The 15,108-nt window shown below is 49.1% G+C and overlaps 3 protein-coding genes across 3 annotated transcripts; 2 read left to right on the forward strand and 1 right to left on the reverse strand.

Annotated features, from left to right (window-relative positions):
- Positions 1–427: 427 nt before the first annotated feature.
- CLAFUR5_02291 (uncharacterized protein) lies at positions 428–3,532 on the forward strand (the record flags this gene model as incomplete). Its single annotated transcript, XM_047901439.1, has 5 exons — positions 428–488; positions 548–1,357; positions 1,407–1,617; positions 1,671–2,066; positions 2,116–3,532. The coding sequence occupies 5 exons, from the start codon at positions 428–430 to the stop codon at positions 3,530–3,532; spliced, it is 2,895 nt and encodes a 964-aa protein (XP_047755822.1).
- A 533-nt stretch (positions 3,533–4,065) lies between these two features.
- Positions 4,066–5,879, reverse strand: CLAFUR5_02292 (Pyruvate kinase; the record flags this gene model as incomplete). The annotated part of the gene is made up of 4 exons (XM_047901440.1): positions 4,066–4,353; positions 4,418–5,070; positions 5,184–5,705; positions 5,759–5,879. 4 exons carry the CDS (start codon positions 5,877–5,879, stop codon positions 4,066–4,068), a joined length of 1,584 nt encoding a protein of 527 aa, XP_047755825.1.
- Positions 5,880–6,512: 633 nt separating this feature from the next.
- CLAFUR5_02293 (uncharacterized protein) lies at positions 6,513–7,135 on the forward strand (the record flags this gene model as incomplete). Its single annotated transcript, XM_047901441.1, has 3 exons — positions 6,513–6,746; positions 6,801–6,883; positions 6,994–7,135. 3 exons carry the CDS (start codon positions 6,513–6,515, stop codon positions 7,133–7,135), a joined length of 459 nt encoding a protein of 152 aa, XP_047755824.1.
- Between the last annotated feature and the right edge of the window lie 7,973 nt (positions 7,136–15,108).

A 15,108-nucleotide genomic window follows, 5' to 3' on the forward strand; every position in this document is an offset into this window, starting at 1 on the left:
TTGGTAGCCGGAGACATTCTTCGTGTCATCCGTCGATGATGGCATTGGTATACTTGGCGCCACCGCTGGGTGATCGTTCTCGCATATTGATGGTCAATACTTCGGATGGACGACGGCGACGTGTACATGTAGGCTTGAGCAGACGTCTATGAGCTGGTGGTGATGCTGTAGATGCCTTGTTAGAGACGAGCATGTGGGGCTGAGTTGACCGCGAAGGCAGGCGCAAGGATGAAATGGCTGTTTTGGAAGGCACCATCTCGCGTATTGCAGGTTAGCGCGTGGAAACATGCAACTTCACTTCTCTCGTGTCCTTCACGACCTGCACAACATGCATCGACATTTGGACAGCACGCACGATTCTACATGTTAGGACTTGCATATACACCTGCTCGCCATATCTCGATCGCCACCGCCGCAACCACAGCACATGGCTCAAGCGAAAGCGGCGAAGAAGAGCACTGCTGACAAGCTCGTTTCAGCGATCATTGGTCGGGCGATGGCATTCAACACACCATCCGCGCTCACCTCCATACTGATACCATCTTAGATACCGGCTCAAGGCTGCATCAAATCCTACAAAACCGCGGCAGTGTACCACCAACCTTGCAGGCAGAACTGGAACGGCATTCGAAGCAGGTACCTGCCGCCAACATCAACGTTACTTCGGGAGGTCGAGGAAAGACGTTGGACCTTCTCGGAACAGAGATATGGAACGCTTCGACTGATCTCGCCAATGCTCAGCCATCTCAACCAGACGCAAGGCAGCCACCCGATGGCACCGCACGATTGTGCGCACTCGTCCGCCTCTTTGCGCTGGCTTTGGTTCACGCCGCGCAGTGTACTTCGACCCGACGCCCGAAGACCCCCGAGCAGAAGATCAGAGTTTTGAGGATAGCACTGAGGGCATCGAAGTTGTGTCTCGACAAAGGCCAGCTGGACCTCGCACTCATTGCACTCGAACTATGCTCCTTGTACATCGAGGAGAATTCGGAGCCAGAACCGCTGATAGCTCTTCCTGAGCAGGACCACCAAGATGTTCATCAGGAATCTATACCGAAGACTTTGGCCAGCGAATATCACCTACTGAGGTTGTTGCATGTTTGGAAGTCGAATCGCCTGGACATGGGAGAACTCTTCTATGGCAAGGTTCAGCTCACTGGCTCATCTGAAGCCAACGGAATCATCGTCAAGGCAGCCGATCTTTTCTACGACATCGCCAAGTCGCTCAGCGACAACGACAAGGGGGAAGACGCTCTCAAATGGTTTGATCGCGCTTTCGCGGCGCTGGACGCCTCGGATGAGGATACAATCAGCGCAGAGGCTGCAGATCTACGGCTGAGTATTGGCATATCCTACAGTGAGACGAATTCTGCCATTCTTGACCATAGCATACTGACACGAGAAAGGCGAGCGACTTCTGGCGTTACGGAAGAGCCAACGTGCTCTGGAGGTTGCCGATAGCCTCCAGGCCACGCATAGTCTCGGCCATCGTGTTGCTATACCGATCCTGCGGTACAAGATCCTGGCGCATCAGCCCGAAACTGACTCCGAAGAGATACCGCGTACTTTACTCAATGTCGTCCAGCTGACCATGCTCAGCGAAGACAGCGTGAAGATGTGAGTTCGATAGCCATGTGTCAAGATGAAAGCGCTGGCTGACCTGGGTCAAGGACGATGCGGACATTGCGCAAAGCATGTCAAACTTCACCACCAGCAGCGTTCGTCGCCCTGCGAGCTTTGATCTGCACAAGGCTATTGCCAGCAGTGGACGAGCACGAAACTGCGAACACCTGGCTAGAGAAAGCACTCATGACTTATGTCCTGATTGCAACATCACAGCCCAACACTTCACTGCAAGCCTTCCCCACCAGCCTGACAGAATTGCTCGACACAATGAGAAACAATGGACATCCTCGCCTTTCAACGAAGGCCACACATGCAATGCAGACTTTGCTCTGGAAGGCCAGCACCAAGTTCAACAACGAGGAGGCCTACGGATGGTGCCAAATGATGATTCACCCAGCTTTTGACAACGCAGGTCATGTGAATAAGGGTCGAATCGGCAGGTGAGGAAGGGTGATCCTGCGAGATGAGAGTTCTTTCTGACAATGACAGAAAACTCATGCGCCTCGCGCTCGACAATGGCAACGTTCCCGCCGCTCGAGAGGCGTTCTTCCAAATGCCTACAGCCGCACAAAACGACAGTCAGACCCGGTATCTGGCTTTCAAGCTTGCTCTGGGCTCGAAAGACGAACAGCTCGCCATGAGCAGTCTTCAGATCGTCATGAAGCATGCCAATACGGATCCCACGCATCTTTATGCATGTGCTCTGGAAGCACAGAGATCAGAGATGCGACCAATGGCAGTGGCAGCGCTGCAAGCAATACTGGACCAAAGACCGCCCGGAGTACACCTACCATCTTTACTTCGTTGTACAGCACGACTCATCATGTCGGAGACCGATGGACAAGGTCAGTGCATGGACCTACTGGCTCAAGAAGCTGTCAAGATCTTCGAAACGGCAGGACGCAGTATGGAGGAGCTGAAACAGCTACCTCAACAACAATGGCGAAGCGAAGTGCAATGGTGGAGCAAAAACGCATACAACCTAGCCGTGCGCCTCTGCCCGGCTGCCGATCCTGAACACGTTATGCGACTGCTCGACGTCTGCGCAAGTTTCTTGGACCACTACCCCAACGACGCAGCACTCCGACAGCAAGAGCGTGTCGAAGAATATAAACTACTCTGCGCCTACCTCTCCACAACAGCCCTCATCGTCAAAGCACGCTCAACCGACAACAACCCCGAATACAAACAACAATGCTTCCTCCACGCTCAACAACGCATCGACACCTTCAAGAAAGTCCAAGCCAGCCAGACCCATCCCACGGACCAAGAACACACCTTCACCATCCTCAAATTCGAACTCGAATGCATCCTGCACCTGGACCAATGGCACAGACTATCCCAAACCTTGACCGACTGCCTCAACACCAAAGACGTCGAACGCTGGGACTCGCTCGCCGACTTGCTCATCATCATACACTCTCACCTCGACGCCAGAACCCAAACAGCCCACGAACATGAACATCAACATGAACACGAACACACCGAACAACTACTCCAGCTCCTCCAACGCTGCATCAACGAAACCTGGAAACGCGACAAAAACATCCAAAAAGTCGCCCGCTGGGTCCGCTTCACTTTCATCTTGTGCCTCGATCATGAATCCGCTGCAGATACGGCTACATCTTTCTCCTACAAACTCCTAACCCAAGCCGCGCTCATGACACAGAATGGCTACAAAGGTAAACACGACCCCTACCCACAATCCGAAATCCACTACCTGGCCGCCACGAGCTTCAACCACGGCATCGATCTCTTCGTGAATGGAGACCATGGAGCGGCGTTTAAGTGGATGGAAAGTGCATTGGCGGTGGCGAAGTGGGCGAGTGATAATGGAGCGCTGCATGCGATGTTGAGTGGGAAGATGGAGGGTGTAAAGGAGCGGGCGAAGGGGCAGAATGTGTGAAGGAAAAAGGGGCTGGAGGAGGCGGGTCGACGATATCATATGGCTCGATGTTAGAGGGAAGTCTTGGAAGGTGATAGCTAATCATGTCCGGCGAACATACTGGTCGGAGAGATCGATGGGGGATGGAAGTCGTAGCTCATCGAACATGTGAAAATCCATGGTATCATTTAACTACCTATCTCGCATCGCATCGCATCACATCGCATCGCATGAACACAGAACTCCATTGACACATTCACACCATTTCATGCCATGCCATGCCATACCACCCACATGCCTCATATCTCTATCGGTATGTTTCATCGCTATGTGCTGTGGAATGTCGTTCAGCTTTCCGAAGTAGTCGTCACAGCCATACGCAGTCCAGAGCTCGGTCTAGGAATCCAGTCCACACCCAACGTAGGATGCACCACCGGCACAGCCTCCATCGACTTCAGCACGGGCACAGCCTCCATCGGCTTCAGCACCGGCGTCGTCGCGACCGGCGTGCTCACGCTAGACTTGCACAAGAGCCTCATGTAATCGAAAGGCGCCTAAGCATTCTGATCGAGACCCAAGTCGTCCTCGGCCGGCACGACACGGATAGTGTTGGTGTGGCCCATTCCGCCTCTCCAGCCTTGTACACAGACGACTGCGTCGCCCTTCTTGAGCACGCCCAGACGGATGGCGTTCTTGATGCCCCACTTGAGACGGGCGTCAACGTCTTCTTGCCAGGGGGTCTTGGTGAAATCGGGCTTCTCTTGTGCGTAGTGGAAGGGATAGACGCCACGGTAGAGGTGGGAGTAGCGGGAGGCACTGGCGTTTCGGGTGACCATGATGATCTGTGAAGATATAATGTTAGCAGGTGATCAAGACGTCGCAGTTGTAGAGCATTGCGTGACTTACCGGGCAAACTGGGCGGTACTTCGACAGAAGACGCGCGGTGCTTCCGGATGTGGTCAGCACCAAGATGGCGCCTGCGTTCTGCTCGAGAGAAGAGGACACGGCAGCCATTGCGACACTTTCGGTGGTAGGAACTGGTCGTGGTGCAAGCTGCTTGAGCTCGTCGAATGCGTTGATGTATGGGATGGCGACCTCTGCCAACAAGCAAGTGTCGCTCATCATGGTGACAGCCTCCTTGGGGTAGTTACCCTTGGCTGTCTCTCCCGACAGCATGACACAGTCGGCACCGTCCAGAACAGCGTTGCCAACATCGCTGACTTCAGCACGTGTTGGACGTGGGTTGTATGTCATGCTCTCAAGCATCTGTGTGGCGCAAATGACCGGCTTGCCGGCAATGTTGCACTTGGTGATCATCATCTTCTGTGCGATGAAGACCTGAGCTGGTGGGATCTCAATACCCAAGTCACCACGAGCGACCATGACACCGTCAGTGACCTTGAGAATCTCGTCGAAGTTGTTGACTCCCTGCTGGTTCTCGATCTTGGCGATGATCTGAATGTCCTTGCCGTCCTCTCCGAGCACTTCGCGGATGGCCAGGATGTCCTCCTTTCGGCGGATGAAGCTGGCGAAGACCATGTCGACGTTGTTCTTGACACCTGGGAAAACAAATGTTAGCAAGGTCACTCAGCTGGGAGCTCGAGGCGGATGCGTTTTGCACTATCCGACCCTGATCTTTTGCCTAGCTGGCTTCTTTCAAGTCTGCACTCACCGAATCTGAGATCTGCCTTGTCCTTCTCTGACAGAGCAGGGAGATCAACATCCGTCTTTGGAAGATTCACACCCTTCTTGCTGCTAATCTTGCCATTGTTGATCGTCTTGCACTTCAGCGTCTTCTCATCCACAACCTCCAACACCTCAAACGCAAGAACACCGTCATCCACATAGATGATGCGTCCCTTCTCAATGACCTTTGTGATGTTCTTGTAGTCGACGTACATGTTCTTGTTGTCGCTCTCAGTGGCGTACTTCTCGTCGGTGGTAATGTTGATCTCGGTGCCGGCGGAGATGGGAATGTCCTCGTCACCGGGTGTGTTGCCTGTTCGGATCTCGGGGCCCTTGGTGTCGAGGGCGATGGCGACGGGACGGCCTTCGAGCTCTTTCTCGGCCTTGCGGGCGTTGTCGATGACGGATTGGTGGTAGTCGTAGCTGCCGTGGGAGAAGTTCATGCGCACAACGTTGAGACCTGCTTGGCGGAGCATGTTGATCTTCTCAGCAGAGTTGGTCTTTGGGCCTGCAATACTGTGTTAGCTACCTCTTCGTGTAATCAGTCATTGCTATGCCTACCGATTGTGCAAATGATGCTCGTCCGGCGGAACTGGTTGGGAGGGTTGTACTCGGTGTTGAGCGAGGCGAGCCATTGCACACGAGTGCGGCCATACTCCTGGTGAACGAGCGAATCACCCATCTTGCTGTCTTGTTCGTAGACTGTGTAGGGAGGGGTGTGGGTGGTGTGTCGTAGTATAGGAAAAAGTTGTTGCTGGCCGTGGGCTAGCACTTCGGCAGGTGGGGGTCCTCAGCAACTGATCAGGCGCGTCGCAGCCACGTGTTCCCCGACTTGGCTGAAGGGGTCAGTATGCTGCTCTTCAATCACTTGCGATCAGGGAACCAAAGGTGGATGGCTTGTACGAGAGAGGTAGGATGAGTAGGAGTGTAATGGACTTCAAGGCCGTCAGTCGGTGAACAAGTGATCAGGCCCCGCTACAGGAGCTCAACACGCCAAAAAACTGCTGAGAGCTTGGATACGGCGTGTAATAAGCAGCCCAGCCAAAATCAAGCACATGAACCAGGGATACCAACTCCGACTCCCGCGTGGGACGAATCATTGGTACAGCGACCACCCGATCATCCATCGAATGACTTGATGCTGAAACTGATCCCGCGTCCTGCAATAGCTTTTCTTCTTGTCTGGGACGTGCGTGACGCACTTTTCCTTCTGCTGCACCGCCGCCTTGTTCCTTATCTTATCCAGATCTGCGCCGCAGAAGAAATCGCAAATTGAGTTGACCAAGCGCGCGGACCGGAGCTTCGGCATCCCTGCATGGTCTCTGTCACGTGTCGACGAGCTAGCGTGCATGCGCCGACATCGATGTTCATAGCTTCATCCATAGCAACCATATCGATTACCCGCACAACATCCCACACCTCAGTCGCGTGCTCTATACCCGTGCCCAGCACCTCCCCTCGCTCCATCATCAGCATCTGGCCAAGCCTCACCTCTGCGCGCTCCCGACACACCCGGCGCACAGCGCCCCAACCTCAAGCAGCCATGGTCGTATGCCACACCACTCATCCCGACCCTCCACCCTCCCACTAACCACCTCCACAGCTCGGCCGCCTCGCCCACTACACCTTCGACGCCGTCCTCGTCTCCGCCTTCCTCGCTGGCGTAAAGCGATCAACAGGTCTCACGTAAGTCCCGAGCCTCAGACTCCCTCGCGTCCATGATACCTCTCCCACAACACGCAAGCTCGAACAGGCCAGACAAACAAAGTACACTTTGATCTGACCTAACACCCCAGTCCCAGCCTGAAGCCCGACACGTTCAGCGAATCGCCCTCGATCAAGAAGTGGATTGAGAATTACCTCTGGGTGGGGGAGACGATTATGGATCAGAGTGTCGCGGTTATGAGTTCGAGTGGGTATTTTGAGAGGAAGAGGTGATCGAAATGATGTATGGTGGGATGGGGAGGCATGAAGTGAGAAGGCGCATAAGAGGAGTTGTTGGGATGGCATTTGTTATGGTGCGGCGGAGACATGATGGGATGCGTCATGGTAGGATGTAGATGTGGGAAGAGATATCTTACAACGATGCAGCGGCTTCGATGCTGCGTGTTCCGCTCAAAGCGACGGTTCAATGCCTATCAACTTCGAACAGCGTGACAAGAACGAGCAAAAAAACAGCCACCTTAGCTCGGATAACCATTCGTACACCCATCGTCCTACCAGAACTGCAATGTTCTAGATACGCCGAAGAATGTATCGGCACCGCGGCAGAAAGTATCCATTACTCCTTGACTGCGCCATTCGACCTAAAGCGACTGTCGAGGGGCATGTGGGTTCGTTTGGTATATAGTCCTGATCTTTCAGGCTCACATCGCACGACAAACCCAGTCAAAAATGCAGGAAAGAAGGTTATCAGAGGCACGAGCAAAAAGAACAACCACTCTGGTCCGGATGGTGGACAGGAAACCCTGGACCAGCACAATGATGGTACCCTTATGCTTCTCGCAGAGTCAGACGTAGCAGTCAGTATGAGCATCGGTATTGAGAGTGCCCTACTAACTGAGCCATCCAGGCCAGGGTTGTTGTCGAGGAGCAGATCTCGACATGGTCTATCAAGATTGGTGCCGATGTGTCGGCTTGTGAGAGTCGTAAAGGTAAGGCAGCGTGCAAAAGGATCACGTCGTTGACAGAAAGGATAGCAAGGCTGACCTGAGTGCCATACTGGCTTCTCGCAAGTCTACCCAAAGATGGCATGTGGCAAGGATCGGGACTTTTGCAACGCTACAATCTATGCAATCTCTACCCGCGATTGGAATTTGCCTCATTGACTGCGCCACCTAGCCCCGGGATGCTGTCGAGAATCGTACTTCAAGGTCACTGCATGGTGCTTGAAGGGACATTCTATTACTGACGAGATCCCAATGATGAGATCTGTGAGCAAAAGCTGCATTGTGTGCAAAAAGAACAGCGTTCCTAGCTCGAAAAGCTCAAGGCAGAGCAAAGGAGACCTGACTCGAACCTGAGTCGGACTCACCACTGCTCCAGCCAAATATGTGGTCTCTGCAACTATTTTGGGTGCTTCATTGACTGCGCCATTCATGCTAGGAGTGCTGTTCAGGGGTGAGGGGGAGTCGGAGGTATATTATGCTTGGACGAGGCATACGTCCCTTGGCAGCAAAGATGGCAAAAAGAGGAGAGACATTCGTATTAATCGCGCTGGGCAGATCTACTCTGATGTCGAGGATGGAGGTACGGCTTAATATCGCGATGATTATGCTGCAGCCGACAATCTTAGTGAATACTCCGCACTGCTCCGTCGCTTCACTGGCTGCATTATGCGAACTGAACAGACCGTTACTCATGTGAAAGTTGCAGTGGTTTGGGGAGGCAACGTCTTCACAATTGCTGTAGCACAGTCACCGGAAGCCTAATCAGCGAAAGACTGCTTCGGAGACAAAAAGAACAGCAGCTCTGGCTCGAACGACTTCATGCCATAAGAAGCAGCTTGTCGAGCACGATCAGTCTGATCAACAAGCAAGTCATTCTCCAAGGTTTGCAATCAAGCCTTGTCACAAGCAAGCAAGTTGGAAGCCTATAGCTTAGTCAGTATTTTCAAACAATCAAGCGGTGTTTTCTCCTTCGTTTGCAAGCCTTGTGAGCATGTCTGTGTCGTTTTATAAGGTGTTGTTAATGATATTCAAGGTCATGTCGATCTAAGAAGGTAGAATTCTAGGAAGTGCGGACCTATCTCTAAGCCAATCGGATCACGTACCGATGGTCACGTGCTTTCCCGCTTCAGTTTTCCCGACTTCTTAATTCCGACGCGTCTATCTCAACCTCCAAGCATCAACTTCACGACCTTACTATACCACAACATAGACTCGTAGCAAGTTGAAACTCGCAGTGTGCTTTCAACCGTACTAGATAATAAAGATCTATTCGCGCCGACTATCGAGATCGACGCCGTAAGCAATAAAGCTGACATATCTAAGGTACTAGGGAAGAGAAAGTACGACTTGCTTAACCAGCTAGATTAGACGCGACTAAAGGCCTATTGCCGTACCTTATAAGACCGTAACCACTTATTATTTATTTAGAACTACAGCTAGCCTATTAAGGACAAAGATAGGCTCGAATACAAGCTCTATAAGCTATACTATAGCGCTAGTAGAAAAGAGAAGGGCATCTATAAGACTAACGTCTCTACGACTAGTGCTTCGAACTATATAAAGACGAAGTACTATATCGATAGTAACGTATAAGGGCGCGCGTACTATAGGGTCCGAACGAGATAGTTATTATTCTACGAAGCTACGAAAGAGGAGCGCGAGGCGCGGCGAAGTTATAAAGCAAAGCTAAGCCGCGCTAACCCGATACGGAAGGTCCGCGGTTTAGCCGGGCCGACGTAACTATAGTAAGGGGTCGCGGGCTACCTGTAATAGTACCCCCCTTCCTAAAACACACCTTAGTCCTCTAAGCGTTATCTACCTTATAAGGCCACTTACCTATTAAGCTCTATAATCGCGTAAACGCCTAATTATCCTCTAGTGCCCTATCGTCATCCGATAACATTGTATTCGCTCTATTAAGACTATCCTCGACTAGCTTCCTTTAAGAAACATATTGCCTAGTTAGCTAGCTTACCCTAGACCTAAGTCTGTCTTCGGCTAGTACTTACGTATAATTCTTATAACTAAAGTTAGGTATTATTATAGGCTCTATAGGCTCTACTCGAGTATCGAATATATACGGAGTAGATTCTATTAGAGGTAAGGCTCGAGGCGACTTATTCGTAACGATGTCTTTCGGAATGACCCTAATCGTATTAAGCCCGAGCACCTTAGTAGCTAGTAGGGACTAGTTAGATAGAGCTACGAAGCCTATAGGCGTAGACAACTCCGGCCGGTTATAGTAAAAGTCTATAATAGCGGCGGCTACGTGTTTAAGTATATCCTCTATAGGTTACTAGGTCTTACTATCCTCCTCGTTCTAATATCTAGCCTATCTCACCTTATACTATATATCTACCTTACGCTTATACCCCTTCTTCACCTTACCTACCCGCTTACGGGTGTATATATTAAGGATCTTTTCTACCTCGTATATATACGTAGGTACTACTACTATATCGGCTACTATATTAGCCTTAGTAGTGTTAGGTTTAATAGTTATCGGTAGTAGCGGCGCTAGATACTGCCCTTTAAGTAGTAGGAAATCGGGGTGGTCGGCTCGTTATAGTAGTAAGGTGTAGAAGCAGTTATTAAGTCCTACTAGAGCGTCTAATAGTTTCAGTCGATAAGAGAGTCTAGCCGGTATAACTTCCGTAATCTAGTAAGGGCCGGTATATCTCCTATCTAGCTTCTTAGATAGTCGAGTCGTATAGATATTCTTAGTACTAAGATATACCTAATTACCTACCTTATAGTCTAGAGGAATGCTTCGGTAGCGGTTTACTACTTCTACTTAGGGAGCTTATAACATTCGTATATTCTCTTAAAGGTGCTTATAAAGCTCGTAAATTCGACGTATAAAGGTTTCTACTAATCGCGTATCTAGTTGCTAGAGAGTAGTTAGTCCTCCCTCCTTTCTAGCGTTTAGGTCAACTCGCTCTATAAACTTAGGGTTATAGCCTAAGGTAGCGTAGAACGGCGACATACTAGTAGTCTTAGATAGGTAATTGTTAATCGCGAACTAAGCAAGGTATAGCTATTCTACCTAGTCATCCTATACCTTATTAGTAAATATACGAAGATACTGTTCTATCGCCTAGTTAGTACGTTCTAACTATCTATTAGTTTCTAGGTGATACGAAGAACTTAGCTTACGATTTATACGGAGTATCTTATAGAGTTTCTTCTAGAAGGTAGTAACCTACTACTTACTATAGTCTAATATAATAGTGTTAGGAAACCCGCGCCGATAGAACATATATTTAAGGAAAAGCCTTACCGTATTCTATACTGTCATCGCGCTAATAGGGATTAGCTCGACTTCCTTAGTAAGCCTATTAGTAACGGTTATAATATTGTTATAGACTATACCGTTAAGAGTGCTATCTAGGAGTCCGATAACGAAGTCGACTATAATATGTTTCTAAGGCCGATCTAGAACAGGAAGTAGCTATAATAATCCTAGTAGCTAGGAGTATAGAGATTTTGTTATACGGTAGGTACGGCAATTTACGGTATATCTATATACGGATCTCGCTAATCTAGGCTAGTAGAATTCACGTACTACGAGTTTATAAGTACGAGCTCGTCCTAGATAGCCTACTACTAGAGCGTTATAGTTTATCTTGATTATCCTAGTCTATAAGGCTTAGTCATTTAGTACCTATAAGCTCTAGCCGTCGTATTAATTTCGAATATATAGTAGGTCGCTATCTACTTTATAGTGTACTAGGTGAATCTTCGCTCTCTATAGTAGTATAGGAGTACGGTCTTTCTATAGGTCCTTAATCGCGGTCTTAAGCTCGTTATCGGTTACGTACGCCGTCGATATTCGATACTCGAGTTCGGCTTCCCGCTAACTTTTACGCGTCGCCGGTTATTTAGTAGGCGCATCTCGTTCTATAGGCATAAACTCTTTAGCTTTAGGGTTTAGCTATACTAGTTCCTCTTCTTCCGGCGTATCTTCTACTATTACCTATAGTAAGGCGATCTTAAGGAATCGCTTAGGAGGTAGTAATATCTGATGCTAATGCTAGTTCCGAGGGTCGTCTACCCTCTACGGAAGGTCCTAGCTACGTCTCGTTAGGCTATCTAGCTTTATACCTTAAAGTCCTAGACGGTATATTATCTTAAAGTTGAACTATAACAAGAACTTAGCCTAACGCGCTTGTCGCCGATTTAGCTACTTTGTCTTTATAAAGTATTCTAGGTTCTTATAGTCGGTATAAATCTTAACTAGCTATAAGTCCTTATTATCTACCTCGTAGGCGAGCTCGGGTCTCTATTCCTTAAAAGCCTTAATAATAGCTAATAGTTCCTTGTTATAGATTTTATAATTACACTCCTATAGACTTAACTTCTTCGAGTAGAAGGCTATAGGATGTAGTATACTATTCTCGTTATACTACGAAAGTACGCTAGCGTTTATAAAATCTAAAGAATCTGTCTCTACTACTGTTTCCCTACCTAGTACATAATGTACGAGTATACCGGCTTTACTAAACGTAGCTTTCAAATTGTTAAAGGCTCGTTAGCAATCTAGTGACTATTGAATCCTTCTGTTCTTATGATTGCTTAGTCCGTCCGACTTAGTCAGGTTTATAAGAGGAGTAGCTATATACGAAAATGCTTCGATGAACCGCCTATAGAAGTTGGCAAATCTAAGGAAGGCCTAGACATCCTTTAGGTTCTTAGGAGCTTCCTATGTCTAAATATATTCGAGTTTCTCGGGGTCTATCTCGATGCCGTTAGAGGTTATAATTAGCCTAAGATACTTCACCTTCTATTAGTAGAATTCGCTTTTCTCGATGTCTACTACAAGTCCTACATCGCGTAGCTTAGTAAGAACCTTCCGTACGTGTTTAATATGCTCCTCTAAGGTGTCACTAAAGATAAGTATGTTATCTAGGTAGGCCGACACAAAGTCGTCTAGGTGTTCTTATAAGACCTTATTAATGTATAATTAGAACGATACTAGTCCGTTATATAAGCCGAATAGTAACACTAGACACTCGTAGATACCGTATCGTGTCGTAAACGCCGTTAACTACTCGTGCCCTTTAGCTATCCGTAACTTATTAAAGGCTACTATAATGTCTAGCTTCGTAAAGTACTTCTTACCGTATATACGGTTAAGCGTCTCTTATATCAAGGGAATCGGATACCGGTTCTTAATAGTGATCGTATTTAATCCTCTATAGTCGATATAACCACGTAGCCTACCTCTAGGCTTACGTACTACTAGTACTAGTACAGGAGACTAGCTCGTCTTTTACCCTACTTTCCGTACCTTCCCTTTAGATGTTTACTCGTCTAGCTATTTCTTAACTGCCTCGTTCTCCTTCTTAGCTAGGCCGTAGGGCTTGCGGTATAGTAGCTCTTGTGGACCATCAGGCTTAATGTGAATCTCATGATCTACGCCTAGTCGGTGAGGTGGGAGTCCTTCATGATCCTTAGCTAAGAAAGCGTCCGTAATATCGTAGTATATCGGCGGTAACTTCTCCTTTAGGTTATGATTGAACTGCTTGTTCAAGAATTAGTCTAGATTATTAGTAGCTATTATACTTAGCTTAAGCTCTCCGCCGTCGCTCTTACGCCTAGTAGGCATAATATAGAAGTACTTAGCCCTAGGCCGGTACGCGTACATTCCCTACGCGCGTTAAGAAACGCCCTAGTAGTCCACTTCTTTATCGTCTATGTCTTCTAGGTCATATAATAAGACGTTTAGCTCTACCCCTCCTGCTATAAAGCTCGCTACTTCTCTAGTAAAGGGCTCTAGTCTATACCGTACTAGTACCTACTTCTTCTTCTCGCGGTAGTTTAGGGATTATACTATTGTCGATGTCTTATTCTATAGACAGTGACTAAAGTAGTAATCCGATCTAAATGCCACCTCGCCTGTCTCCTAGAAGATGTCTAGGTTATACGCTATAAGCTACGGTAGGCTAAAGACGATATCGTATTCGAGGTCGGTAACGTAGTATAACATTTACTCGTAATAATCGCCGATAACTACGTCTATAAGGGCCGCGTGTATAATCTACCGCGTAGTAGCCGTTCTATCTCCTAGTATTAGTCGTTGTCACGGGCAGCCCGCGACCCCTCACTGTAGCTGCGTCGGCCCGGCTGAACCGCGGACCTTCTGCATCGGGTTAGCGCGGCTTGGCTTTACTTTATAACTTCGCCGCGCCTCGCGCTCCTCTTTCGTAGCTTCGTAGAACAACAACTATCTCATTCGGACCCTATGGTACGCGCGCCCTTACAGTTTGTTCTACCTTACTACCCAGATCGCGGATCTAGGTAAGGGACGCGTAACAACAGGAACAGACAGAACCGCAGAACTCGAGAACGCGCAGAGCCGCATCAGAACACAGAACACGGTAAGGCGCACAGCGCGCAGATGCCTAGAGAACGCAACGCGGCGACACCATCAGCAGGTGGTCGCGCGCTCGTAGACAGTCAGGATACAGGCACCGTCACGCCTCCCCCGAACCCAGACAACATGACTTCACAAACAGCGAACGGCGGCATGCGACCGCCACCTAAGCCTAAGGGCAAAAGCAAGCAGCGCACATCTCTTTTCCCCGACCTCTCCTCTTTTCCTCAGAGTCAGACACAGGACGACAACCGGCGGGTCACAGTAGACACCGGTGTCGCGCTACAACAAGAGATTGATAAAGCTTACCAGAAGGCCTTCGAGCGAGAAGAAGGTGGTGAGATTGACTTTACAGAACTGTTCGAGTTCAAGCTCGAAGAGAACCCAGGCGGCGACCCAGACGAGGTGTATCTATCACTCGACGAGGCAGAACACATTCTCGCATCCGAATACCAGAATGTCACCCCAGACAACCTCACGACCCTTGCATCCCAACACCCGAAGACCACCCACGACTTCGTGCTACAAGCAGTCAACACGGCAATTACTAAGGGCAGACAACTCGATGTAATGGAGCGAGCCAACGACCTCCAGAACACCCAGTACACCACGCTGTACACCGAATACGACCGCATCTACAAGATGCTGCGAAGTGAAGAGCTTGTCACACAGAAAATGGCAGCAGATCTCAAGAGCAAGAAGGATTGCGACCCAGCTAAGTTGCAAGAGCTGGGGAAGAAATACAAGGAAGCCAACAACCTGTGCAAGCAGTTCAGCGAGATCTGCGAGAAGGAGAAGAAGAAGGCACAAGATGCTGAGGCGAAGAACCAGGCCCTACAACAAGAAGTCGATGACCTGAAGGCTCG

Source organism: Fulvia fulva, chromosome 1, assembly GCF_020509005.1.
Source record: "Fulvia fulva chromosome 1, complete sequence".
Lineage (NCBI taxonomy): Eukaryota > Fungi > Ascomycota > Dothideomycetes > Mycosphaerellales > Mycosphaerellaceae > Fulvia > Fulvia fulva.